The 27,467-nt window shown below is 40.5% G+C and overlaps 1 protein-coding gene and 1 long non-coding RNA gene across 9 annotated transcripts in view; one reads left to right on the forward strand and one right to left on the reverse strand.

Moving 5' to 3' along the window:
- arhgap10 (Rho GTPase activating protein 10) overlaps positions 1–16,959 on the forward strand; it is a 231,875-nt gene extending 214,916 nt beyond the window's left edge. For all 3 annotated transcript variants that reach the window (XM_069926401.1, XM_069926402.1, XM_069926403.1), the window contains 3 exons: positions 8,611–8,718; positions 10,475–10,566; positions 15,981–16,959. In XM_069926401.1, coding sequence (XP_069782502.1) covers positions 8,611–8,718; positions 10,475–10,566; positions 15,981–16,069 — 289 coding nt within the window. In that variant the 3' untranslated portion in view covers positions 16,070–16,959. The remainder of the gene's footprint in view (positions 1–8,610; positions 8,719–10,474; positions 10,567–15,980) is intronic.
- Positions 1–27,044, reverse strand: part of LOC138758054 (uncharacterized) — a 96,965-nt gene extending 69,921 nt beyond the window's left edge. For 3 of the 6 annotated variants that reach the window (XR_011354102.1, XR_011354097.1, XR_011354098.1), the window contains exons 1-3: positions 26,932–27,044; positions 16,769–16,921; positions 16,124–16,174 (exon numbers count right to left, since the gene is read on the reverse strand). This is a non-coding gene — a long non-coding RNA (uncharacterized lncRNA). Of the gene's footprint in view, positions 1–12,233; positions 12,324–16,123; positions 16,175–16,768; positions 16,922–26,931 lie in introns of all 6 variants that reach the window. The other 3 variants (XR_011354099.1, XR_011354100.1, XR_011354101.1) reach the window with 2 other exon arrangements.
- Between the last annotated feature and the right edge of the window lie 423 nt (positions 27,045–27,467).

Consider the following 27,467-nt stretch of genomic DNA (forward strand, 5'->3'; position numbering starts at 1 on the left):
ACTATGAAGGCAACATCCACTGCCTTTCCTTCTTCAATTTTCCTGGTAACCTTGGAAAAACTCCATAAGATTGTTAAATGATCTACCATGTACAAAGCCATGTTGATCAGCCTCTGTCTAGCCCAGTATATTTATACCCAGTCTCTTGGAATATCTTCCAATGGCTTACACACTACTGAAGTTGAGCTTACTGACCAAAAATAGTCCACATAATTCTTAGAGACTTCCTTAAATAAAGGAACAACATAAGTTATCCTCCAGTCTTCTGGCACCTCACGCATGGCTAAGATATTCCTTTACTAGAGTCCTTACAATTTCTGCCTCAAGAACCAAGGGGATATCTTGTCAGGCCTTGGGGATTTATCCACTTTTACTTACCTCAAATGACAAGCACCTTCTCCTCTGTAATCCATGACCTCTTTGCAGTTTTACCTATATACTTTTTTATCTATCTCATGAGTAAATACAGATGCAAAATAAGATCTGCTTCAACTCTTTTGGCTCCACACAGAGATGACCACTCTGATCTTCACGAGATCTTAATATATCTGGAGAAGCCCTTGGGATTTTCCTTCACTTTTTTTGCCAGAGCAATCTCATGCCTTCTTAATTTCCTTCCTAATTGTTTTCCTGCATTTCTTATGGTCAAGTATCTTGCTAGGCACCTCCTTTATCTCTTAAACAGGACCTCAATATGTCTAGAAAACAAAGGTTTCTTACAGCTGTTAGTCTTGACTTTGATTCTGACAAGAACGTACAAACTTTGTACTCTCAAAATACCACGTTTGAAGACTCCCACTTACCAAACACACATTTCCCAGAAAACAGTCTGTTCCAATTTACACTTGCCAGATCCTTTCTGATTCCATCAAAATTGGCCTTTCACCAATTTAATATCTCAACCCAAGGATTTCCTTAATTATCTTCAAACTAACGGCATTATGGTCATTAGATCTAAAGAGGTCCCCTTACACACACTTCACTTATCTGCCCTATCTTGTTCCCTAATAAAGATGCAGGAGCTAAATATTGATTAAAGAAACTTTCCTGAACACATTTGACAAACTCTAACCCATTCAGCCCTGTTACAGCATGGAAGTCTCAGACTCTTGCTGCCCATTTCTGGGCAGTGGGAGATTAAACAAATTTAAGAGGCAGAGAAGGTGTTAGCAGGGAAGGTGAGGAGAAAAGAATGAATGATAAAGTAATTGATTCAACTGTTATCGATGAAGTTTTGAGTGGTAATATCTTCTGGTAATTGCTGGTGTCACAGTAATGTGCACTTTTATTTAAACCAGATTTAGTTGGGATTTTTGGAACATTGTTTCAGTTATTTTAATGAAGTCGGATTCAGGTTTGGAACAATAAAGATCTGTTTCTTCCAGTGATCTGTTCATGCTGCTGTTTGTTATTTCTTACTCTGATGTTCCTGAGCATAACTTCTGAGAGAGTTCTCTGTCTCTTGAATGTTCAATGTAACTAGAAAAATCTTCAATCATTAGATTGTGACAGAACAAAAGGAGGCTCATTGAGCCATATCACCTTTTAGAAAAAGCGCTGTAGTTCTCCCATCCCTTTAGACCTGCAAAATAATTCTTTTTAATACTTTTCCAACTATGAAAGCAACGATTCAATTTAGTTTCACCTCCGATTCAGAGCTACTTACCAGGTCACAAATAGTCATTGAAAAAGAGACTCCTCAGGATTTGCTAGTCTACACCTCATTCTCCTTCAACTCTCCATCCCCTTCCCTCTCCATTCACAGAGCCAACCCCTCTCACCCTCTGGTTGCTGGTGTGCCTTCCCTACCTGTTATCTCCTGCCTTTGGGACTCCGCTCCTCCCCCATCATTTTGTTCAGGTGCCTGCCAACATTTTGCATATACAGGTACAGGATCCTTTATCCGGAACCCTTGGGGGACAGTGTGTTCTGAATTTTGGATTTTGGAAAGCCAGATTTAAGCCCACCTGACTCGCACTACCGGTCTCCCGCCCGCCCGACTTGCGCTGCCGGTCTCTGCCCCTCGCCCGCCTGAGTTGCACTGCCACCTCTCTCCCCACTTGCTGGATTTTGGAGCTTTCCGGATTTTAGATGTCCAGATAAAGGATTGTGTACCTGTACCTTGATGATGGGCTCAAGCCTAAAATGTTGGTTATTTATCTTTATCTTTGCTCTCTAAAGTACATTGTTTGACCTGCTGTGTTTCTCCAGCATTGTGTATTTACTTCAATCACGGTGTCTGCAGACAAGTGTTCTTTCAGGTTTTTTTTGCCAAGTCACGTTCTCTGTGGTGCCTAGCAAGATACTTGACCATAAGAAATGCAGGAAAACAATTAAGAAGGAAATTAGGAAGGCATGAGATTGCTCTGGCAAAAAAAGTGAAGGAAAATCCCAAGGGCTTCTCCAGATATATTAAGATCTCGTGAAGATCAGAGTGGTCATTTCTGTTGACTGTCACCATGCAAAATATTTCTCTCTATTCTCTTCATTATGATACTGTGTGACTATTGAATGGTTTCACCAAATTTTCTATTGGTTTTCACTGCCTTTAGGAAATATTGATAGTTTTTTCCCCAGTCCTCCAGGTGGCACGGTTAGCGAAACACTGTTATAACACCATCAATCAGGACTTGGGTTCGAATCCTGTGCTGTCTGTAAGGAGTTTGTATGTTCTCCCCGTGTCTGCATGGGTTTAACCTAGGGGCTCCGGTTTCCTCCCATTGTTCAAAATGTACTGGGGGTGTAGGTTAATTGCATGTTAATTGGGTGGCATGGGCTTGTGGGCCGAAATGGCCTGTTACCCTGCTGTATGTCTAAATTTAAACTTAAATCTTTTCTACTCCTTTTCCAGGGTTTTCATCTCCCTGAAATGTAGTGCCCTCAATTAGTTTCATTACTTCAATTGTGGCATGACCAATGTTTTGTGCAGGTTTCAACAAGGCCTTCTCGATATAAAACTCCTGTACTTCTATTTAAAAAGCCCAGAATTTAGTGTGTTTGCTTTATTCACTAGTTCCTTATCCTTCTCTGCCATCTTCATGCATCTGTACACTTTGTCTCTGTTTTGTAACGTCTTTTATTCTTTCTACTAAAATGTAGCACTAGTTTATTTTATATTAAATTTCATTTGATCACGTATCTGCCCATTCTACCAGTTTACATTATGCCCTCCTGAAGTCTATGATTATTTTCAAATTCTGACTACACTTGCAGATTTGAAAATTTTGAAATTGTTTGTACATCCAGGTTCATTCTATGACTGTACTATGAAAGATACAAAGTGCCAACACTGTAAATTAGTCTCCATCTTGAAAAACAATCATTTCCCACAATTATCCATTTCCAAAGCAATTTAATATTTGTACTGCCACTGCCCCTTTCATCCAATGGGCATCAGGTTACCATGCAACACTTCGTGTATACCAGCTTCCAAAACACCCTAGGCAATGTAGATGGATCTGATTTTAGTATTATAGAGACATACCACACAGAACAGGCTCTTACCCATGCTGAACAAGTTGGTATTCTGGGAAAGTTCCATTTGCCTGCATTTGCTTCTTCCAAGCTATTCATATATCCATATATCAGCCCAGATTTCTTTTGAATGTCAACATTTTTTGAATAATAGAGTCAGAATAGAGGGTGGAGATTAAGAATCTGTTTGTGTGGTATCACAACAATCTTGCTCTCAACGTCTACAAATCTTAAGAACTAATTGTGGACTTAAGGCAGGGGAAGTGAAGGGACTACATCTTTATTGGTGGGACAGCAGTGAAGAGGGTTAGTAGCCTCCCGTTCCCGGGAGTCTACTTGACAGAAGACCTCTCCTGGAGCCAGCGGGGGACACACCAATGGCTTTAATTTCTCGGAGTTTTGTACAAGATTTGGCATGTCTTGTACAGGTGCATTGTGAAAGAATACTGACTAATTGCACTATGGCCTGGTTTGAAAACTCGAGTGTTCAGAAATGCAGAAGGCTGCAGGAAGTGGCAAACCTAGCAAAATGCAGGAGGGGCACTGCCTTCCTGTCTATTGAAGATCTCTACATGAGACTGCCTCTGTCAACATCATAAAGGATCCTCATTATCTTGGACACAACCTCTTCTTGCCACTAACTTTAGACAGAAGGTATAGAAGCCTGAAGTCCAGCACCTTTAAATTCAAGAACAAATTTTTCCAATAGTTGTCAGGCTCTTTAACATCCCCATATTAACCTAAGCCCTCATCATAAGCTACTCCCATCCAGTTGATCTGTCTCCATGATACATTTTGGACTGGGCAATAGTGATAGATAATTTAAGTTTAAAGAGCAGAATGTTGAATCCACCTAGGTAGAGATTAAAAATAGTAAGGGGAAAATATCACTGGCGGGAGTGGTCTTTAGGGCCCCAAATAATGATAATACACTAGTGCAGACAATAAGCCAAATATTGGATGAATGCTTGTAACATAGAATGGCAGTTGTCATGGGAAAGTTTAACTTACACATAAATTGTTGAATCAAGTCATCAAGCCAAACCTTCTAGAGGGACCTGCTATCTTAGATGTGCAATAAGACAGGTAAAATTAATGATCTTGTAGTTAGAGATCTTCTCAGAAAGAATGAATACTGTATGATTGAATTTCTCAGACAAATGGAGGGTGCAATAGTTTGATCTAAAGCCAAAGTATTATGCTTAAACAAGGAGAGTACATGGGATAAGGAACATAGACTGGAAACACAGGCTAAATGGTGGGACAGTTGAGCAACAGTGGAAGACTTTCAAAGCGATTTTGCACAGTGCTCAACAAAAGTATATTCCAGATAAAAACAAGGACAGCGAGAGTTGCGAGGGCCAGAAGTAAAACACGAAAATCTGAAGAGACTGTGGTTGAAGTAAAACACATACATTGCTGGAATAACTCAGCAGCTCAGTGCCCCTTATATAGGAAAGGTTAAAATAATAACCAATGTTTGGGCTTGAGCCCTTCATCAAGGTATGGAAAAATGTCGGCAGGCATCTGAGCAAAAAAGTAAGGAGGGGAAGTGTGGTCGCAAAGGCAGGAGGTGATAGGTGGAGAAGGGAGGGAGGGGACAGCGGCATTCAAGGGGAGGAGGGATGGCTGGGTGAAGGGAGGGAGGAGAACTAGAAAGGGAAGGGAGAAGAACCACCTTGGCAAACTAAGGAAATAATGGCAGTACTTTAACTAAAAGCTTATGTGTACTGTACAAAGTCTGTGAGGAAAAGGACAAAGAAAAAAAAGCAATAAACAAGAAATAAAGAAAGGGAAGCTAGATTATGAAATATAAAAACAAGATGGCACAGATGGCATAGGGATTACTTGAAGCGGAAAGGAAAAAAGTGGAAAGAAAAAAGTTGAGAACCACTGATCTAGAGTCTGCAGTGAGGTATAGATAAGTTAAGTGAGTGCGCAAGGGTCTGACTGACGGTGTGTAACATTGGTAAGTGTGACACCATCCACTTTTGGTAGAAAAAAAGTAGATGAGATTATTATTTAAATGGTGAAAGATTGCAATGTGTTATTGTGCAAAGGGACTTGGATCTGTTTGAGGTTGCTGTGCAGATCCTTAATTACAGGTAATCAAGAAGACAAATGTAATATTGGCCTTCATTGATAGAGAGATTGAATTTCAGAGCTGAGAGGTGCAATTGTGGTGAGGCCACCCCTGGAGTATTGTATGACCTCTAGTTCTAGATTCATCTACCCTGAGGTGAACTTTCTTAGAAGGCTGAGGCCAGCATGGCTACTGGCTGCTATCCTGTCAACTTTCTACTATATTTGTCTGTTATGTCAGTATGTGTGTTTGTGGTGTTTTGCATTGTGGATCGGAGTACACTGTTTTGTCAGGTTGTACTGATTACAATTGAATGCTAAATAAACTTGAACTTGAAAAACTGAGCATTCACTTTATCCATGCCTCTCATGAATTTATAAACCTATATAAGATTATCCTTCAGCTCCCTATGCTCTTAGAAATAAAAACCTAGCCTTCGAGTTCCAGGAACATCCTGGTGGATCTCCTCTGGGCCTGCTCCAATTTATTGATGTCCTTCCTATAGCTGGGTGTCCAGTACTGCATACAGTATTCTAAGAGGGGTTTCACCAATTCCTTGTACAGATGAATCATGAGGTCTCAACTTCTTTTCTCACTACTCTGCTCAAAAGCTGCCTTCACCACCTTATCCACCTGGATTGCCACTTTCAGGGAACTATGCATCTGTATCCCTAGGCCTCTCTGTTCAACAACACTCTCCAGGCCCCTGTGATAGTCCAACCCTGGTTTGATTTACAAAAGTGCAACACCTGACACTGGTCAGGTAAATTCCAATTGCCACTTCTTGGCTCTCCTTCCCAGCTATTTTCAATCCTTTTGTAAATGTAGATCTCCTTCCTCATTGTCCACTGCACAACCAAAGTTGGTGTCATCTGAAAATGTACTAATCACATTAACAACATTTCCATTCAAGTTGTTAAAATAGATCACGAGCAACAGTGGACTGGTTATGCGGCCCACCAGTGTTCCCAGGCCTCTAACCTGAAAAGCATCCCTCCATTCCAATGCTCTGACACTTTCCACTAAGCAACTTTTGAATCTAATGGACCAGCCCTCTTGGATTCCACGATCTAACCTTCCAGAGTAATTTGCCATATGGGACCTCGTCAAAGTTCACATATATAATGTCCACAGTCCTGCCTCATCAATCATCTTGGTCATCTTTTTTAAAAAAAGATCAGATTTGTGAGACTTGATCTGCTGAGCCCGAGGCCATGTTGACTACCTCCAATAAGTCCCTGCCCATCCAAGTGCTGCTAGATCCTGTCCCTAAGAATCTCCTCCAGCAGTTTTCTAACCACTGACATCAAGCTCTCTGCCCTATAGTTCCTTGGCTTGTCCTTGCTGTCCTTTTTAAATAGCAGCACATTAGCCATCACCCAAAGCCAAAGATAATCTAAATGTCTCAGAAAGGGCTCTACAATTTCTTCTCCAGCTTTCCACAAGGTGCAAGATGCATTTCCTAAAGATTTGTCTAATACACTCTGCGCCCAATACCTGGTCCCTGGTACTTTTTGTATGGCCTAGACCTTGTATCTTGTTTCCTTCATTTCTTTGTTTCCATGATCTTCTCCACAGTAGAGATCGATGAGAAATATTCATTTAAAATCTCACCCTTCTCCTATAGCTCCACACAAAGACAACCATGTTGATATTTAATGGGACCAATTCTCTCTGTAGCCACTCTTTTATTCTTAATGCATCCTGGCTCTATCACATACCCTCCTCCTGTCCTTCTGATTTCCCTCTCAAGCCTACCCCTACACTTCTTGTACTGATCAAGGGATTTGTTTGATCCAGACTACTTAAATCTAACATGTGCGTCCTTTTTGCTGACCAGAGCTTCAATATCTCTTGTCAAACAATATTCTTTAAATTTATCAGCCTTGCCCTTCACCCAAGCAGTAACATGCAATGCCTGAAATCTTGCTACCTTACCTTTTAACGCATTCCACTTCCCAGCCATCCCCACACCTGCAAACATCCTCTCAAAATCAACTTTTACAAATTCCTGCCTGATTGCTCCACAATCGTCCTTGTCCCAGTTTGGGGATTTTAATGTGGCCCAGTTGTGTCTTTTCCCATAACTATTTTAAAACAAATTGAATTATGATCACTGGTCTCAAAGTGCTCCCCCCATCACTTCAATCACTTACCTTGCTTTTTCCCAAGGGAAGGACCAGTATTGCAAATATCTCAAGTAGGACCCTCAATATATCTGTTAAACAGGGAAGTCTGCAGATGCTGGAGTCAAGTGCAATACCCAAATGGTTACCAATTATTTGAATCTGGTGAAGGATTCAGGCCCAAAACTTTGATTGTCCTCTACATCCTATTGATGTTGGGTGACCTGCTGAGTTTCTTCAGCACTTTTGTGTCTTGTCCTCAATAATCAACCGAGGAAATTGTCGTGGACTTCGTTAACAAAGGCCATCCTTTTCAAGCTCTTTGTTCTATGATATCCCAGTCAATGTTAGGGAAGTTAAAATCTCCCAGTAATACTACCCTATTATTCTTACTGCTGTCTAATTTCCCAGTACATCTGTTTCTCTGATTCCCGTTGACTACTGGGGGACCGATATTGCACCTCCATCAAAGTCCTTTCCAAGTTCTAACCCATATAGCTTCACTGGACAATCCCTAAACAATATCCTCTCAAATTGCTGTTGTTGTGTCTTCCTTCATCCAAAAGACAAATCCCCTCCCCTGCTCCTCAGGAACATCTATACTTTAGAACATTATGCTGACAATTTTGACCTTTTCACATTGCTACTCCTGTTGTGTCAATGGTTCTTTCCTCTCTCTGCTGCATTCCTGCCTGTCCTGTCTATTAAACTTGCCTTCTAAAAGTATTGTATATGGCCCCAACTTACCATCTTCCTTATCTCTGCTCTGCGCCAAGCCCCTAGCAATCTAATATCAACCTTCTCAAGTAGCACTAGCTGCAGTTATTAAATTCTGAAGTATATGTGGAGATTAATGTGAACGTTAACAATGCTTTATCAATTTGTTTGACCAAATTAATATGCTGATTCTATGTTTTGTCTCACCAGCTCGTCTACGCCAATGGTTTCCTGGTTTAATCACTCATCAACATCACAATCAATGCCATCTTTTCAAACTACAAGTGTGACTCCCACAAGTGAAGAATCTCCACATGGGTATGAAAAGCACTGTTTTTTTGTAAAGTGATTGGTGGTGGGGGAAAACGATTGCTTGCTGTCACTTGTATAAATGACAAGTTGAATTTACAAGCTCTTTGGGGTTAATGAACCAGATTACATTGAATTCAGTGGATCGAGCCCAATGATTTTGGTTTACTCGTTTTGTTAAGACAGTTCAAGAATAATTAAAACCAAATTAGAAAATTACACTGCTGAATGCATCAAATTTCTTTGGTTACACATGCTACAAGTTTTTCTATAGCACTTGGTCCTTTGCACCAGAAAAGGCAGGATCATTGAAACAATATTGATAGAGTGTAGAACCTGGGTACAACTTGTCGTTCTCAAATCTGAAGTCTATTTATCGAAGAACCAAAGGCATGGGGATGCATTTGATACTCAACTTTTTAAAAATTGGTATGTTTGTGAGTTGTTGTGTTTCAGAACTGAGCTAATTAATTTTGTGTAAAATTGTTCTTGTACACTAGTTTTTTTAAAATTGTTCTTGTACACTAGTTTTTTTTAAATTGTTCTTGTACACTATAGGATTTGCAACAGAATCACCAGTGTCTTTTCATTAACTCAGGAAAAAAGATTCCCTGGTATCATCTGCAGCATATCTTTATGCATCTCACATATAGCTATAATCTCTTGACTTCAAATCATCAAAAATGGAGGTGTTTTCCAAACTGTTTGTTATAATTATTGATGGTGCCTCTTTAGAAAATTAAATCTGTCCCAATCCATGTGTTAACACAGTAGTAGTAACTCACTACACTCAATGTGAAGTTACATCCACTAAGACTGTGATTATTCATGCTAATAGCATGGTTATTGGTCATTTTGTCTAATCTTAGTATTAGTTCATTCGTCACCTGAAGAAGACCCTGTCTCTGTGTCAGAGTTCTTGGTGGTCATTAAGCCTCCATCCCACGGGTATGCTTTGTGCTCAGTTCCCCAAGTAGAGTTCAGGATGGAAATGCAGATTCCTCAGTTGAGGTTGGAGTGTGGTAGGTGAGAATGGCATGTAGGAATTCAAAGATTTTTGCAGTCCTTTGCAGACCAGTGTTAATATTGAAGCTGCTCTTCACCCCTGATCATAGCTCAATGGATTGGTTCTTATTTCTCAGAATATATTGAAGGGCAAGAAATGGGAGTTTTGATCAAAGCTCAGAACTTCTTACACAGGGCAAGATTTGTACCATTTCTTTGATTTTTTTTTAAAAGGAAAGTCCATTGATATTGTAAGGCATTTAACTTTTGAATTTCCATGCTTCAGAATTATCCAATTCGAATCTGTTTCTCACAGCAATTGCTGTCTGATTTGTCAAATGGTTCCAGTATTTGACTTTTAGATTTATTCTATTAACATCACCTTTCTTTTAGGGAAGTGCATTTATTGGATGATTGTTAGTCTTACATTGTGCAAAGGTTGAATCATGCAACCAAGGGAATATAGCATGTTGATCAATTTCTGATCATGAACAAGGCTCTGCCGAGTAACTTAACCCATGTAATAAGTCTTTGTACTGTATTTAGTGCCGATAAATTAGATCTGATAAATGTTTCTAGCTGGCAGTCAAAATTCATGATAATAACTTGTTTTGAATTTACTCTGCTTTTTTGTTTGCTTTTAACCTCAGTGATTAGATCTGAATTGGCATTTTTGCATTTTATTATTCATAGGTCATCTAATAGTTTTATGCTAGAATTCTCTATAGCGCAGCTATGACCTAATTTATTTTGTTTTCAGAGTTCCAAACCTTAAAGCTAAGGCTGTTTATTCTTGTGAAGCTGAACATTTCTCTGAGTTATCCTTCAAAGTGGGAGAAATATTTGAAAATGGTGAGTGTGATCTTAGACCTTGGCTTGTGAATTCTTGCAGTAAATCACAATGTATTCCTTATTCAATGGACTTACAATTATTTTCTTGGTTAAACATCTTTCACACTAAAAGACAAGCCTATTGTAAGAGGTCCCGAGGAACCTACACCTTTAGCACACACGTAAACTGTTGTGATATTATAGAAGGGATATTATAGTTGGAATATTATAGACTCTTCTTTTCCCAACCAAATTAAGATCTTGGCTCTCTCATTTATGTTGTTGAAGAATATTTGGCCTCCCCTCAATGTCGATGAACTTAAATAGTTTTATTTGGTTATTGGTAAGTTTTGACCGGCCACATTTTCTTCTTAAGTATTCATGCTGGGTACAGGAGCACCATTGGTTAATGCATCACTGAGATGTAATGCCTGTACATTTATTGTGCTTTAAATGATGAGTCGAGTTGGCAGATGCAGTGAACCAAAACAAATACTTTACTAACGAGATAAGCGCATTCACATTACTGGGGGCGGGGGGGGGGGGGGGGGGGGGAGAGAAGAGCTTGCATCCACAGCCTTCCATATACTCCTTACTAATTAACTAGGTACCCCGTACATGTGCAGAACACCACTGTAAATACGGAGGCTGCAGGACGATTGCAGCAGGAGTAGAACAGCCATAGCAACAGCTGCCTACAATGCTTTCCTTGATGAGCAACATAAATTATGTAATAAAAAATATAGCTACCACAGCTCCAGCAGATATCAGTGGAGCCTTACTCTCTTGATGTCACAGCTCTGGAAAACTGTCCCTCCTCTCCTCCTCCCCCACCTTGTCATTCAGGCACCTGTCTGTTTCTGCTTTTACCTGATGAAAGGCCCAGGTTCAAAAGTTTGGTTACCCTTCACTTCCTAAGGATTCTGTGCAACCTGCTGAGTTTCTCCAGCACGTTTGTGTATTGCACTTAGGGTGGCCATTCCATTTTAATGGTATTGCAAAAACAACAAATGCAAACACACTGTATGTATGTGTGTGTATGTATATCTCTTCTTTGGCTTGGCTTCGCGGACGAAGATTTATGGAGGGGGTAAAAAGTCCACGTCAGCTGCAGGCTCGTTTGTGGCTGACAAGTCCGATGCGGGACAGGCAGACACGATTGCAGCGGTTGCAAGGGAAAATTGGTTGGTTGGGGTTGGGGTTGGGTGTTGGGTTTTTCCTCCTTTGCCTTTTGTTCGTGAGGTGGGCTCTGCGGTCTTCTTCAAAGGAGGTTGCTGCCCGCCAAACTGTGAGGCGCCAAGTTGCACGGTTTGAGGCGTTATCAGCCCACTGGCAGTGGTCAATGTGGCAGGCACCAAGAGATTTCTTTAGGCAGTCCTTGTACCTTTTCTTTGGTGCACCTCTGTCACGGTGGCCAGTGGAGAGCTCGCCATATAACAGGATCTTGGGAAGGCGATGGTCCTCCATTCTGGAGACGTGACCCATCCAGCGCAGCTGGATCTTCAGCAGCGTTGTATGTATATAATACCTATATATATAGTAACCTATGACCATGTCCTGCTTTGGAATGACCACCCTAATTGCACTTGACCCCAGCATCTGCAGACTTTCTTGTTTAACTCAATTACTGTACAACCTATCTTTTGATAATTCTGGGTACAGTAAAATCCCCATTATCTAGCACCTACCAGGATCACGGGTGTTGGATATGCAGATTTTCTGGTTGACTGAGACTCACTCTTACATTGCCCAACTAATACACCTCCATTAAGAATACACTGTTTAAAAATCAAAAGATGGGGCAAAATGTAAAGTTATTTGAAAATAAAATGAATATTGTAGTCTTTAATTATGTAGAGTTCACTTTAATCAGCTAATTCTTGTAACTTACAAAATTTAAATTTGAACCACACTTGCTAGTGCAGTAACAGCGTTGCGTTAGACTCTATGCTAATCGTGCCACCATCATAATTAACACCCTTCCCTCATGCTGACAACCCAACTCACCTCCACACAAAGGGTCCCAGTCAGGCCCTCGGGGCAGCTTCTTCGTTCTGACAGCCTGACTCACCTCCATGCCAGTGTCTTGGTCAGACCCTCAGCACATCTCAACTCACCTCCATGCAAGTGTCCCATGCTGCACCTTTCTTTAAATTCGAACCCCGATCATTGGCACCGTAACACCTTATTTATTCCTATTTTTTAATGTATTTATTTACTCTCCCTTTTTATTTTTGCCAGTCATTTGAGTTGCCGGTTGATTGAGTGCCAGATGCTGGGGATTTTACTGTATATTCAGAATTATTTCGATATTCAGGGCAGTAGATTTTGAGCTCTTTTGATAGTCCATGGCTCACATAGGTATGGTATGGAGGTCATTTCCACTTAGAGGCTGGTCCCACTAATGAACTGCGGTAATTATCTGCAAAAAGCCCTTAATTGATTTTGTAAACCAAGCATTTGGTCATCCAAATGCAACTCCATCTTAGACTTTATCTTTGATGTATTTAGTCGGGACTGGGTGTATTCAGTATTGCATCTTATCGCAGTATTCCAATTCACTCACCAATATTGAAACATATTAGCTAATCAATCAGTCATCAGTGTGGTATTTTCAAAGTGTGAATAATATTTGAAAATGGTGAATGTGACGTGAGAGCATAGCTTGTGGTTTCTTGCTATAAATTTTGAGCAAATTTGTACAATAATAAGACCTTTAACAATGGAACACACTTTTTTTTTGCTGGGGTTGCTTTGGGGTCGCTCAAATTGTAGTATTTGTTTAAAATTGGTGTAGATTGGAGTCTGTCTATTCTGCTTTACTTTGTAGTAATTTCAATTCTAGTCTGGTTTTAGCTCATTTAAGTGATGTATGGTGTTTAGATTCAGATAGTTAGGTTTTCTGAACACAATTCCCTTTTTATTGTACAAGCATTCATATAACAATTAAAGATTAGTCTAGTGAATCTGCATTAATTACCTACTACCATCAATTTACAGAAGAAAGCCAAAGATTCAATTGAAGTAATCATACCTGTTCCATGGTTTAATCCTGGGCTCCATTTCACAGTGGTCTGATGGTGACATGGATTAATCATGTACTTAATACATAGAACTGTCTCCATTGATTGCTGGTGGCAATGTAGTCATAAGTTATAGGAGCAGAAATAGGCTATTCAGCCCATCGAGACTGCCTCACCATCTAATCATGAGCTAATCCATATTCCTACTCAGCCCCACTCCCCGGCCTTCTCCCCATAACCAATGATGCCTTGGCTAATCAAGAACCTATCAATCCCTATCTTAAGTACACTCAATGACCCAGCCTCCACAACTATTTGTGGCAATAAATTGCACAGAGTTACCACCTTCTGGCTGTAGAAATTCAAACACATTTCTGTTCTAAGCAGATGTTATTCAATCCTGAAGTGGTGCCCTCTTATCCTAACAACCTTTTTAAATCTACTCTGTCCATGTCTTTCAACATTTGAAATGTTTCAATGAGATTCTTCAAAATTCCAATGAGAGTTGTCAAATGCTCCTCATATGATAACTCTTTCATTCCCAGAATCATCCTTGTGAACCTCCTCTGAACACTCTCCAACGTCAACAGATCCTTTCATAAATGAGGGGCCCAAAACTGCTCATGATACTCCAAGTGAGGCCTCACCAGTGCCTTATAAAGCCTCAACATCACATCCCTGCTCATATATTCCATTCCTCCTGAAATTAATGCCAGCATTGCATTTGCCTTGATCCAACATGAAGTTTACCTTCACACTATCCTGCACAAGGACTCCCACGTCCCTTTGCATCTGGGTATTTTCAATTTTCTCCCCATTTAAAAATAGTTTTCCCATTTTTTTTTTGGATAAAATTGGATGACTGTGCGCTTTCCAACATTACATTTAATTTGCCACTTTTCTGCCCATTCTCTTAATCTGTTTAAGTCCTCCTGCAGCCTCCCTGTTTCCTCGATACTCCTTGCTCCTCCACCTACCTTTGTATCATTTGCAGACTTGGCCACAAAGTCATTCATTCCATAATCCAAATCATTAATGTACAACATACACCGACCCCTGTGGAACACCAGCAACTAGCAGCCAATCAGAATATGATCCTCGTTTTCCAACTCTCTGCTTCCTGCCAATCAGCCAATGCACTACCACGCCAATATGTTTCCTGACAACTCTCATTGGAATTTTGGAGAATCTCATTGAAACATTTCAAATGTTGAAAGACATGGACAGAGTAGATTTAAAAAGGTTGTTAGGATAAGAGGGCACCACTTCAGGATTTCTTTGATATTGTTTGCTAACCTATATTCATACTTCATATTTTTAGTTTCCTTCTGTAAGTTTTAAAAACTTCTACCTTCTATGTCCCACTAATATTTCCTTCCTTGAATGCCTTTTTTGCTTTCACGCTGTCTTTGACTTCCCTTGTCAGCCACAGTTGTGACATTTTTCCATTCAAATATTTTCTCTTCTTTTGGTATGTACTTATCATTCCCCCTCCCCATTTCTTCCAGAAACTGTCTATTAAAAGGATGGGCACCTGCAATACCTCCTTCCAGTCTACTTTGGCCATTTCCTCTCTCAAACCACTGTAATTCCCTTTACTCCACTGAAATAGCAACACATCTGACTTTATTTTCTCCTTGTTAAATCTCAAATTGAAATTAATCATAGTGTGATCACTGCCCCCTAATTGTTTTCTCTAAGTGCTCTAATCTCCAACACAGCACCAAATCCAGTACAGCCAATTCCCATCGTGGGGTCATCAACAAGCTGCTCTAAAAGCTAATCTCGTAAATTTTCCACAAAATCTCTCTTGAGAACCATTCCCAACCTTGTTTTCACAATCTACTTGCATGTTAAAATCCTGACTACCATAATAACATTGCCATTCTGCTGCGCCTTTTCTATCTGCTGTTCCAATTTGTTATTCACATCGCGGCTACTGTTTGGAGGTCTGAATATAACAACCTGCAGTGTCTTTTTACCCTTGCCGTTTCTTAACTCAATCAAACAATGATTCTATATCTTATATGTCATTTCTTTCTAATGATTTAATATTGTTTCTTCCCAACAGAGCCACACTGCTCCTCTGCTTACCTGCATATCCTTTTCATGGACTGTGCGTCCTTGGATATTCAGCTCTTGATATCATCCATCCTTTGGCCACAACTCAGTGATGGCCACTACTTCAATCTGTAGCTGTACTACAGGGTCATCCACTTTATTTCTTATGCTGCATGCATTTAAATACAAACCCTTCCTCCTATCTGTGGTAGCCCACTGTGGGGTCACAACTGCTAAATTCACAATCTAAAAACTGAGATCATATCTTTTGTTTAGATCTGGCAGTATGCTGGAAAAAAAAGGTGAGCTTATGGTGGAAAATACATTGTGTTTTGTTTGTCTATTTCCTAGTTCACTCTTCACGGGAACCCGGCTGGTTGGAAGGAACCCTCAATGGCAAGACAGGACTCATTCCACAAAATTATGTTGAATTCCTGTAGCACCGAGCGTTTGAAATTTGTAAGAAATTTTTTTTCATGGTATCCATGGCCAACCTTGATAAGACTGAATCACCATTGGTCCTTCTGCAGTTCCACACCGGACACCTCAGAATTGGAACAAAGACAAAAACTGATTTGCATATTGATATAGGTATCCTTGAGCATCAGTAACGTTTGTGTTTTTAAATTAAATATTGGCTGAAGTGCTACTTTGGCAAGCTATTTTAATTATCGTAGACTTTTTTAATCATCGGATTCAACAGCCAAGAGCAGCATTTAGAAGTGGTATAGTAATAAAATGAAATAACATGTGATATCTTTGCAGACACTAGTTCTAATATCTATTTTGCTGTCATAATTTGATTCTACATACTTCATATTTTCATTATGCTTTGTGCATATAAATAAAAGAACTTGCAACAAAAGTTGGGCGAGGAGGCAGGGAAATTATTTCTATGCACTTTGGATTTTGCCTTGCCAATCATGTCTAACGTTAGAATGTTTCAATTTTACGAAACAGTGAAAATGTATTTTTAATATATTGATGTATATTTGTGAAGCTTTTAAAGTAATTAGATAAATAGGAATCTTCAAAACCAACAGATCTGCTGACATCTGCGTGCAAGATGTTAGTGGATGTCATTTGAGCTTTTATTAATGAGATAATTCCATCAAATTATAACAAGTAGTTACAAATACCTTGTTTGTATATTTCTGTAAATCTTGAGAAAACGTGAACTATATTTTGTTTAAGATTTTGTTATACTTGAGATTGTTCCAGCTTTAATAGTTGTAGCCATGAATAGTCAGCCTTGTCACAGACGTAAAGGTTTAAAAAGTCCGAAGAATGTTCTGTTATGATGAAAAAATAAAAATCACTGCCACTAATAGTTTTGAGATTTTATTATTGAAGCCTATGTTTCATAAAGTTTTACGAGAACTTGTTTTTTTGGTAAATGTTTTTGTTAACATTCAAATAGAAATCTTCCAGTTGATGACAATTAAATGTCTGATACTTATTTTCTCATATAATTAAAACATTTTCAAATTAGTCAAATTTGAGGATTGTCATTTCTTAAATGGCTTTCCATGCTCTCTCTAAAATTCTTGTATGGGTAAATACAGGGTGGGGACAGCAAAGCATGACACACTAGCCAACTAATCTCATAAGGAACATGATTTTTTTTAACGTGTTTTGAAAGACAAGGCTACACAAGCATTTCACCTAGGAAGGCGGGGGCCATTAAACTAGCTGAGGTAGAGTGTGAAATGGATCCACAATGGATCCTGGATTCTACATTGAGCAAGCTTATATCTTGCAGAACAGAAATAACCAAAGTAAATGAAATGTGCGACATTAAAGTTAACATGAAGAAATTAGCATTTCTATTTGATGCCTTGAGTAAGTTTCTTGTCACTTTACAAAAATGTAAACTGAAATTTATACCAGAAGGGATATGCAGAGGGTTTCCAAAAGATTGCTGAAAGAAATAGGTTTCCGTGAATGAAATGCTTATGAATGAGGAGTTAGAATTTTAGAGAGAATATTCCCCATCTAGATCCATAAAGGTCGCATTTTGCCAAATGTGTTTTGGCTCTTGAGAAAAATGTAAATATCTGAGTCTGGAATTACTGATCGCTAATCATAACTTCAGATATACAGTGTCCCAAATGTGGTTTCATCAGGAAGTTTCTACAACTTATCAAATATTTCACATTCCCTTTGATATGTCATCCTGTACTGGAAACTAGAACCATTCCACTGATGGGAGAGAGCATCATTTGGTTGAGACAGCGATTGTATGGGCAGAAAAGGGCAGCTCTTCCAATCCCACAACTAAAATATGACTTGAGATGGAGGCAACAGATCTGGCAGCTTAGAACTTGATTAGCAGTAGCAGCAGAAATGTTTGCAATCTGTAACTTCAAGGCCTGAGGCATCCTTCACCCTTACTATCATCAAGCCAGGGGATCCATCTTAGTTCAACGAGGAGTACATTAAAGTCATTAATCCAATGAAGCTTCAACACATGATTGTTTATGTGCTAAACCATATGCAATAGACAGATAAGCAATCTCATAAATGATCAGATCAAAATTCCATGGTTTGGCATATCCAATTGTGATTGATGGTGGACAATTAAGCAACTAACCAAGAAATTTCCCATTCACAACATCTGAATGCTAAAAAGGGCTAAATCAGAAACCTGTTCATCTTTAAATGCGGAGTGGATGAGCCTTCTCTGCTCTCTCCTGAGATCTCTCACCTCATAGAAGTGTGGGTTTGGGTAAATCTGTTCATTCCATGTGATTCTAAGAAATGCTGAGCACTGGCCAGTAAAAGCTATAGAATAAAACAACATCCGGGCTGTGATGCTGAGGATCTCAGACTGAAGTTAACTGCATTTACCCAAGGAATCAGAATTTATTGCCATGAAATTCAGTGCAAAAATTCATCTTACCACATTACTATTAAAAAATGCACAAAAAAGTAAGGCAGTGTCTTTGGGTCATTGATCATTCAGGAATCTGATGGCAGTGGGGAAGAAGCTGTCCTTGTGCCGCTGAGTGCTCATTTTTATTCTCCTGAACCTTTTTTCTGATGGTAGCAGAGTGAAGAGGGCATGGCTTAGATGGTAGGGGTCTTTGAGGATAGAAGCTGCTTTTTTAGACACTGCCTCTTGCAGTTGTCCTCGATGGAGTGAAGTCTGGTGCCTGTGATGTTGCAGGCTTAGTTAACAATCCTCAGTTTATTCTTGTCCTGAGAGTTGGCTCTTCCACACCAGACAGAGATGCAACCAGCCAGAATGCTCTCCATGGTTCACCTGTAGAAGTTTTCGAGAGGTTTTTGGTGATGTATAGAATCTCCTCAGACACTTCACAAAATGTAGCCACTGGCGAGCCTTCTTTGTGATTGCATCAACATGGAGGCTTCAGAACAGAACCTCAGTGATGTTGTTCCAGTATATTCATGATTCTGGAACCTACCTTTCAATATTAAAAAAATGCCCAGTTTTGTCCTGATTACAAAAAATATGGCAAATCCAATCAAATAAATCACTACTCAAATAATCCACTCTCAATCGTAAGCACGTGTTGGAAGGCATCATCAACAGCTGTCAAGTGGCACACTTAACAATGATGTTAATGCATCATTAGTGATTTGGGTTCAAATGTGGCCCCAAGTTTGTACGTTCTCCTCATGACCTGCGTCGGTTTTCATTGGGTGTGCCAGTTTCCTCCCACCATCCAAAACTTAGGCAGTTGAAGGTTCATTAGGTGTAATTGCCTTAAATAAGTGGAATTGGCTTCTTCCATGTTATAAATAAAATTTTAAAAATAAATCTGCTCACCAATTTGCAGTTTATGGCTGTATTTACTTTTCACTTGTAGCCTACGAGCCTTCAGTCTCCTCTGCCTTTCATAGACATTCTATTTGTTTTCTTCTGCCTTTTGCTGTTAGTTCTGAGATCTGCTTGTTTTCCATTTTTTTCAACTCTCATGAAAGTTTGACATCCTGAGGTTTGGCTCCATTTCTTAAGGAAGCTGCTTGATTTTGCTGCAAAATCTTTGTTTTTCCTGCTTTTTTTTTTCTGCATTCTCGTTTGTCTTTGCAGAGCACGCGTGTTGGAAAACTTACTGATCTTTGAAGAGGGAGGTGTGAATATTGCTGCAGCTGATTGTACAAGCTGGATGAGTAATGGTTTGTATTTGCTTGAATCACTCCTATCTGCTTGGTAATAGAGTTTGTGAAGCAAGAGAGAAGTGTTTAAAGAAACATTCCTGTCCTTGAAATGGTTTAATGGTTATTAAATAGAAATATTCATGTGCTTTTGTTTTAAAAAAAAAAGGAAATTGAAAGTTACTGCTGGTCAAATAGGGAAAATATTTGAAGTGTTTCATGAATGTACTGAGTTCATCTGAGCAAGCTTGGTACCTGTGGTGCATGTCTGCCAAGCTGCCTGTCTCCACTCTGGCGAGCCTTGCTGTACTAACATTGGCTGTGCATTATCTCTACTGTTAAGGACACTCCCCTTGGGTATAACTGTGTATGCACCTATTGTCTTTGATTATTGTACCATGAGTTTCTGCTCATAAAAGCCATGATTATTGTTTGACCACATCGTCTTTGTCTACTTCATCAACTGGCACTTCAGTACCATTTATTTATTCAAGAAGGTGAACAGAAATATGTCAGTCGAACATCAGTGAAGGAACAGCTAGAAAGGTGGGGATTATTCATGGTTTCATGAGGGGAGATCCTATTTGACGTATAGATATAGTTGGTCCTGGGACCCTTACAGTGGTTATTAATGTTAAAGTGCGATGGGTAACTTTGAAGAAAAAAAATGGCAGCGCACGAGGGCTTCTGCGGCCACTTTAGCTCTGTATGATGGTAAAATCCCCAACCAATTACATTTTGTGTATTATCATGTAAACCTAGAAAATTAAGGAATACAAACTGGAGGATCAGATTGGCAAGTTACTGAGCAGTTTTAACCTACTGCAGGAAGGGAGCCAGACTGCCACAAACCACGAAGTGGATCACTGGAGATGTGTAGGAGGCCGTTGGAAGTGCTGTGCAAGAATTTTGAAGTGGGGCAAATGGACTGGTATCAGGTTAGACTGAGAGTTAACCCATTCAGACCTGCAATCCTGATGATCTTACTCACAAATGTAATATCGCTGAAGAAAATGGGTTGCCTGAAGATGCATCTGAAAGAGAGAGAACTGCAGGGCTGCTGTGCTCTGGTGATTACAGAAATGTGATTCCAGGACTCCATTCCAGATTCAGCGATCCAATTTTATGGCCTTATCAGGGTGTGAAGATTATGTTATATTTGATAGTATGTATAGATATGTTTTTGGAAGATAGATTGTGGGGTTAGTTAGGTCACACACATAAAAACACTTAAAAACTGATCTCATTTAAAATGCCAGAGCTCTGCTCAAGCCAGACAGTCTAGGTCCCCAGTGCCTTTGAAAAATGCCTATAAGGACTTCAGAAGTTGGTGTTAATTGGACGCGCTGGGGAGTAATGGATTATTGTTTTGGAAAGCAACAGATGAACAAACTCAGAAGATTGGGTCCAGTGCACCAATCTGTCTGAGGGTAGTTTGCTGTTTTAGGAAGGTCAGGTAGTTTTGCAAGGAGGGAGAGAGGGAGAACACCAAACAGATTTTCTCGAAGAGAGAGGGAGAGACTACTGGCTTTCTGCAGTGGCTTTTGGAAGCTTGTTTGAAACCCAATTTTGAAGACGGATTGTGAGCTCTGACTTCAGTCTGTTCAAAGCCCTTGTGGCCAATACTGTTAATGTATAATGTTTCACCTGAGAGAAGGGAAATAGAAAAGGTATTCTGTGGTGACCTGAAAGAAAGAGGTTATCACCTGGAAAATCCTGATGGGTCAAGTTTCTTCGGCAAGACACTGAAGTGTCTGATCAAAAGGAATCAGTTTATATATGTCCAATGAGCAACAAATCTCTCTCTGAAAACCAACAAGAACCTTCCTGAGTGGTAACCATTTACCTTTCAACTTCCAAAGCCTGGTGAAGATTCACAAATGTTAAACTCTGTGCACAGTTTAAGAATTGCCTGATACCGGTGAACTTGGAGGAGTGAGAAGTGAGATTGGACTGTGAATCAAAAAAATTTTCTGAACTTACACACACATTACATACACGAGCTTAGAATTAGAAGGGGATTAAGTTAATAGCAATAAGTTAAAGTTTGATCCTGTTTTATGTTTAAAGAAAATTAAAAGCAACTTTTGTTTAAGTAACCATTTGTCTTGGTGAATTTCTATTGCTGCTGAGTTTTGGGGTCCTCTGGACCTGTCACAAGGGTAGATAGAGACATTGCGGCTTCTGGCAAAACTTGTGGGGGAGGGGGTAAAATTGTGCATTTACATCAGTTAAAACTAGTGAATAAATGTCTTTGTTGTAAACACCTGCTCAGCAGAGATAGAGTACAATGCTGATTGCCACTGTTTACATTCTGCCTTCAGTAAGTGAGGGGGAAGCAATGAAGGAGCTTTATGCTGCCATCTTACCCTGACGTGCCATGATTGTAGTTGGTGGCTTAAACCATGCCAACCTGAAAACTGTTCTACTAGTTTCAATTGCATGTCCACTTGGCCACCAGAGGAAAGAACACCCTAGATCATGTGTACACCAACATTCCTGGTGTATAAAAGGCTGCACCTCACCACCCCCCCCCCCCCCCCCCACCTTTGTTATTTGAATCACACATCTGTCCAGCATTCAGATCACTGGCAAACGAACAAAGCTAGTTCACAGGGAAATCAGGACATAGCCAGGGAAGGGTAGGCACTACAAGACTGCTTTGAGACCATGGACTGCAGCTGTTTCAGGGAGGTGGATACCTACAATGGCCATGTAAACCTAGAGGAGTACACAGGCTCAGAAATTGGATATATTAACAAATGCATCGTGAATGTCACAGAGATAAAATACTACACATCCAGGGCTAATCTGTGCACTTCTCAGACCTTGTAATGTTGCCTCAGGACAGGACACAAGATGGCACTAAGATTGAAGCCAGGATTGAACTCTCCTGTTCAATCCGAAGGCAAAGTGTGGGTACACACAGAAGATCCATAGATAGCTGTGTGACACCAGTTACATGAGGTGTGTGTGGCAACTTTGCAAGTTGAAGGTAACTATGTCTCCCTTCTAGATATACTGAATAGCTTCTATGCATGGTTTGATGAGAAGAAAAGGCTAATAACGAAGAAGGCTCCACCTCCCCCTGATGAATGGGCTCCTTATATAGCTGCAGCATAGGTGAAGAGAGCCCTTTCCAAGGTGAACCACACAAGGCAGAGGGAGCAGACAACATACCTGGTCAGGTACTGATGGACTTTGCAGACCAACTGGTGGAGGTGTTTATGGAGATCTTCAACACATCTCTGCACCAGTCCATCATCCCCACAGGTTTCATTGTCCCACTACTAAAGAGGGTAACAGTAACAGGCCTCAATGTCTACTGTCCCATGGTACTGACCTCCACCATTATGAAATTCTTCAAGTGTCTAATGATGGAACACATTAAAGTGCAACTTCCAGAGACACGACCTTTTTCAATTCAACTACAGATGGAACTGTTCCACTGTTGATGCCTTAACCTTGTCCCTCCACTCTGTCCTGACCCAACTGAGAAAGACACCTCGTACACCAGACTGCTGTTCATCGATTTCAGCTTGGTGTTTAATACCATCATTCCTCAGAGCCTGGTGGAGAAGCTGACCTTGCTGGGAATCAATACCCCTCTCAGTAACAGGATTCTGGAGATCCTAATGGAAAGACCACAGTCTGTTCAGGTTGGTAAGCAGAACGTCAAGCATCATCACGCTGAGTCCAAGCACACCTCAGAGATGTGTCCTCAGCTTGCTCTTATTCATGCTACTGACCCATGACTGCATCACCAGATCCAACTCCATCAGGTAAGGTGGTAGATAGTGGGAGACGGGTAAAGGAATAAAATGATTGGTCAAGGATCAGCAAAGGTTCAGTTATACCAGTATTCCAATTTCATTCCTCTCCTTCAACTTACTTGGAACATATTCTTTGTCAGCCAGCTCACTATGTTATTCTGCTCTTTACCTTAGAATATTAGAAATGCCTGTTTAGAAAATATTTTTTACATCACGGTGGAAGATATGCCCAATTATAGGAAACCAAAGGGAGCCATGGGGCAAGCTGAGTGCTCTGTGGAAGACTGCAGCTCGCCTCATTCTCACTCTGGCAGTGAGTTGCACCATCCAGCCGAGGTGGCAACATCAGGGGCAAGGATAGAGCATGTTATGCCCTATCAAGACACTCACTCTGCAGTTTTCCACATTACTGGAGTGTTTGCTGCTCACAATAACCAGCACCACGGTCTGATGTGGTACAGCAGCTGACTGGGCTTCCTTTGCATCACTTTGCTGCCTGTATAGCAGTAGAAGCTGTGACATGGGAAGATGCATTTCACAAGTTATCCATCCTTTTCACACTACGATAATCCAATTGTAGCACTGAACAGGGAATTGGCTGCACCTGAAAAGATGTATGAAGGGGAAGGGAGGGAGTGGAAGGAGATGTGTTGTTCGCACATGAAGTCAGTATATGTTTGTGAGCTGAATTACTTATTGTAATTATGACAACAAACTGGTTAAATTAGATGTTGAAGACACTGGATTCCATAGCCAGGGCTGGGGAAAAAAAACAGCACAGATACTAGCTTGCAGGGGGTGAGATCATACAAGTTCTACAGATTCTAATTACTTGACAAAGAAATAATCCTGCAGATATGATCAGAGCATGGAGTCCAATGCCAATTTGGCACAGAATCTATCTCCAGCACAATCCCAATAGTTCAAAATGGACCATAATCTCCCGCTGCAGAAACATTTTCCACATGACAATTTGGGTAAATCCCATCCCACCTTCACCAATGTTTCTCTCTTTGGTTGTAGCTTTCATTCTTTTAAATCTCTTTATTGAATCCCTTTGTAATCTCTTGTTCAAAAGAGATCACCCAGAAATTTTTCTGATAAATACTCTCTCTGCAAATACTGAATGCCCCAGTTGTCTTTGTCTTGTATGCTTTTCCTAACTGTGCCCTCAGGTTTATGCTGCCTCTTCTCATTCTTTGTACCGAAATGTAACTTGTCATATTTGCCACCCACTTTATCAAACATATTCTCCTTCGAGTTCATTGCTCAAACCTAACTACGGCTCTGGGTTCTATGTCAGCATATGTGGAGTACATGAGTGGGTGGCTGAACATGAGCTTGACCAGAATATGTCTTTACCACAACTGTCTTCCAAATATCCTCCACTGACTGGCCCTAGTGGAGTTTTTGGCATCTGAAACATGAAATGGAGAAGGATGGTTTGTACTGCAGAGAAGGTGGAAGTAAGTGGTGCATGTTTCTATCATTTGCAGTTTGTAAATCAGAGAGTGTGAGTTAGAGAAGAGTTAGATCTGAGCAAGAACAGAGTTGCAAGTGAGTTGAAACATTTACTATCATCTTTGAATAACAATACCCACTGCTAATCAGAGCTATTACAAGGCACCTCACTGATGGCCAGCATTGTCCCCTACATGTGACCATGCTTATTACCCACAAGATGATTGATAATCTAATTCTGCATCATCTTGTCCTCCACAAGAGGATGTGTAACTGATACCTGCACTGTTTGGGTAATTTCCCTCTGGTTTGCACTGTTATCACTTTATATCTGGAACTGCCTTGCATGATCTATTTTTCATTAAGATTGGCCTTTGGGACCAACCAGTGTGCCATACATCTGCTCCCATTTAAACATTAAAGCACTGTACAGGCCCTTTGGCCCTCCATGTTGTGCCAAATGTATAAAAGTGCTAAACCCTCCTTACCCTATAACCCTCTACTTTCCTTTCGTCCATGTGCCTATCTAATAGTCTTTTAAAAGCTCCTAATGTTCCAGGTTCTACCGCCACTCCTGGCAAGGCATTCCAGGCCTCCACAAATCTGTTTAAAAAAATACTTACCCCTGATGTCTCCCCTATACTTCCCTCGCTTAATCTTATACATATGTCCTCTAGTCAGTGTTGTTCCCATCCTAGGAAACGGGTATTGGCTGGCCAACTTATCTATGCCTCTTATAATTTTGTAGACCTCGATCAAATCCATTATCATCCTTCTATGCTCCAAAGAGAATAGTCCCAGCTTTTCCTCATAAGACATACCCTCCAATCCAGGCAACATCCTATTAAATCTCCTCTGCACCCTTTCCATAGCCTCCACATCCTTCCGATAATGAGGCGGCCAGAACTGGACACAATACTCCAAATGTGGTCTCACCAGAGACTAATAAAGCTGCAAAATGACTTCTCTACTCTTATACACAATCCCCCTGTTAATGAAGCCCAGAATCCCACAGGCTTTTTTAACTATCCTATCAACCTGAGACACAACCTTGAGGGGTGTATGGACTTGAACCCCAAGATCCCTCTGTTCATCCACGCTCTTAAACAACCAACCATTAACCCTGTACTTGCTTCATCTGAGCTTTACAGCTCTTCATTCTTTTGTCTCATCTATTTATCTAATCTTCGTTTCTCTAACATCTAAACTATTTACATCAACCATTTCCTGTGGAATCAAGATCAGCATTCTAACTACTCCGAGTAAAAACAATTTCTTAATTCCTTGTTGGATTTATGAGTGACTATTGGGAAAATCTGACCATTGGTTAGATTCTCCTCCAAATGGAAACATACTCTGTGAACCCACACTATCCAAACCATTAGGTCACTGTGAACTTAATTGGTAGCAGTCTAGTTTCTGGCGCCAAAAGGTTGTGGTTTCCAATCCCATCCCAGTGACTTGAACAAAAAGACTGAACTGACACTGCAATGCAGTGAAGATCAGAAAGGAAGAAAAAGAGTTATTAGTTGCAGCAAATCTTGACAAATACTAAAGCCAAGTGTCAGTACAAGAGTGTGATACTGACTTCTAAATTAATAGATCTAAATAGTGGTGTGAGAATGGCTCAAGAAATTATGCCTCTGTGCTGACTTCCTTTTCTCTAACTGTGATTAAAGTCAGGTTTTGGAATTAAATGTGCAGGTTTGTGTGTGGTCCTCTGAATGCTCTCTCTCTCTATCTAAAATCCAAGGCACAGCTATTTCCATGTACTTCACCCTATCCCTCTGGTGGTTAAAGATCTCTGAACAGGATTGACAGTTTGAGGATTTTTCAGTTAATCTGTCAATAGAGCCATGAAATTCGAAAATAAGAACCAAGATAGCTAAAATGAATTAATAAACTGATTATTTCATTTCAGAGATTGTAGACAGAAATAAGTTCACCTGTTCATGTTTTTGCCAGGACTTCTATCCACTGTGGCGGGGCAGCCATGGGGAAATGGCATCGTCAGAGGTTTGACCCCAGCATCCCTTCCAGCGCCCACCCTGGGCATCAATTATGATGTCACAATGCACCAGGTGACTGAGCTCATGTTGCCCTTAAAGGGCCGGGCTGAATCTGAATAAAAACAGTCGTTAACGACCCTCAGCGTGGTGGCTGTGTTTCTTCCACTACTCACACAGCCACAATGGTGACCCCGACGAACCCAGACATTTTTCTGGGCTCAAAACACCATGGATTCAGCAGAGGTTAACACTGTCTCCATCAAGCCTCCCCCACCTTTTGGACCCACCAACCGAGAACGTGGTTCTGGCAGGCAGAAGCACAATTTCAACTCCGCAACATCTTCTCAGACGCCACGATGTTCTATCATGTCGTGAGCGCTCTGGAACAAGATACGACAACGAGCATGGATGACATCATCCTCCACCCGCCGGCTACGGGCAAGTACACCACCCTCAAAGACCAGCTGATTGGA

The sequence above is a fragment of the Narcine bancroftii genome, chromosome 3 (assembly GCF_036971445.1).
Source record: "Narcine bancroftii isolate sNarBan1 chromosome 3, sNarBan1.hap1, whole genome shotgun sequence".
In the NCBI taxonomy this organism is placed as follows: Eukaryota; Metazoa; Chordata; class Chondrichthyes; order Torpediniformes; family Narcinidae; genus Narcine; species Narcine bancroftii.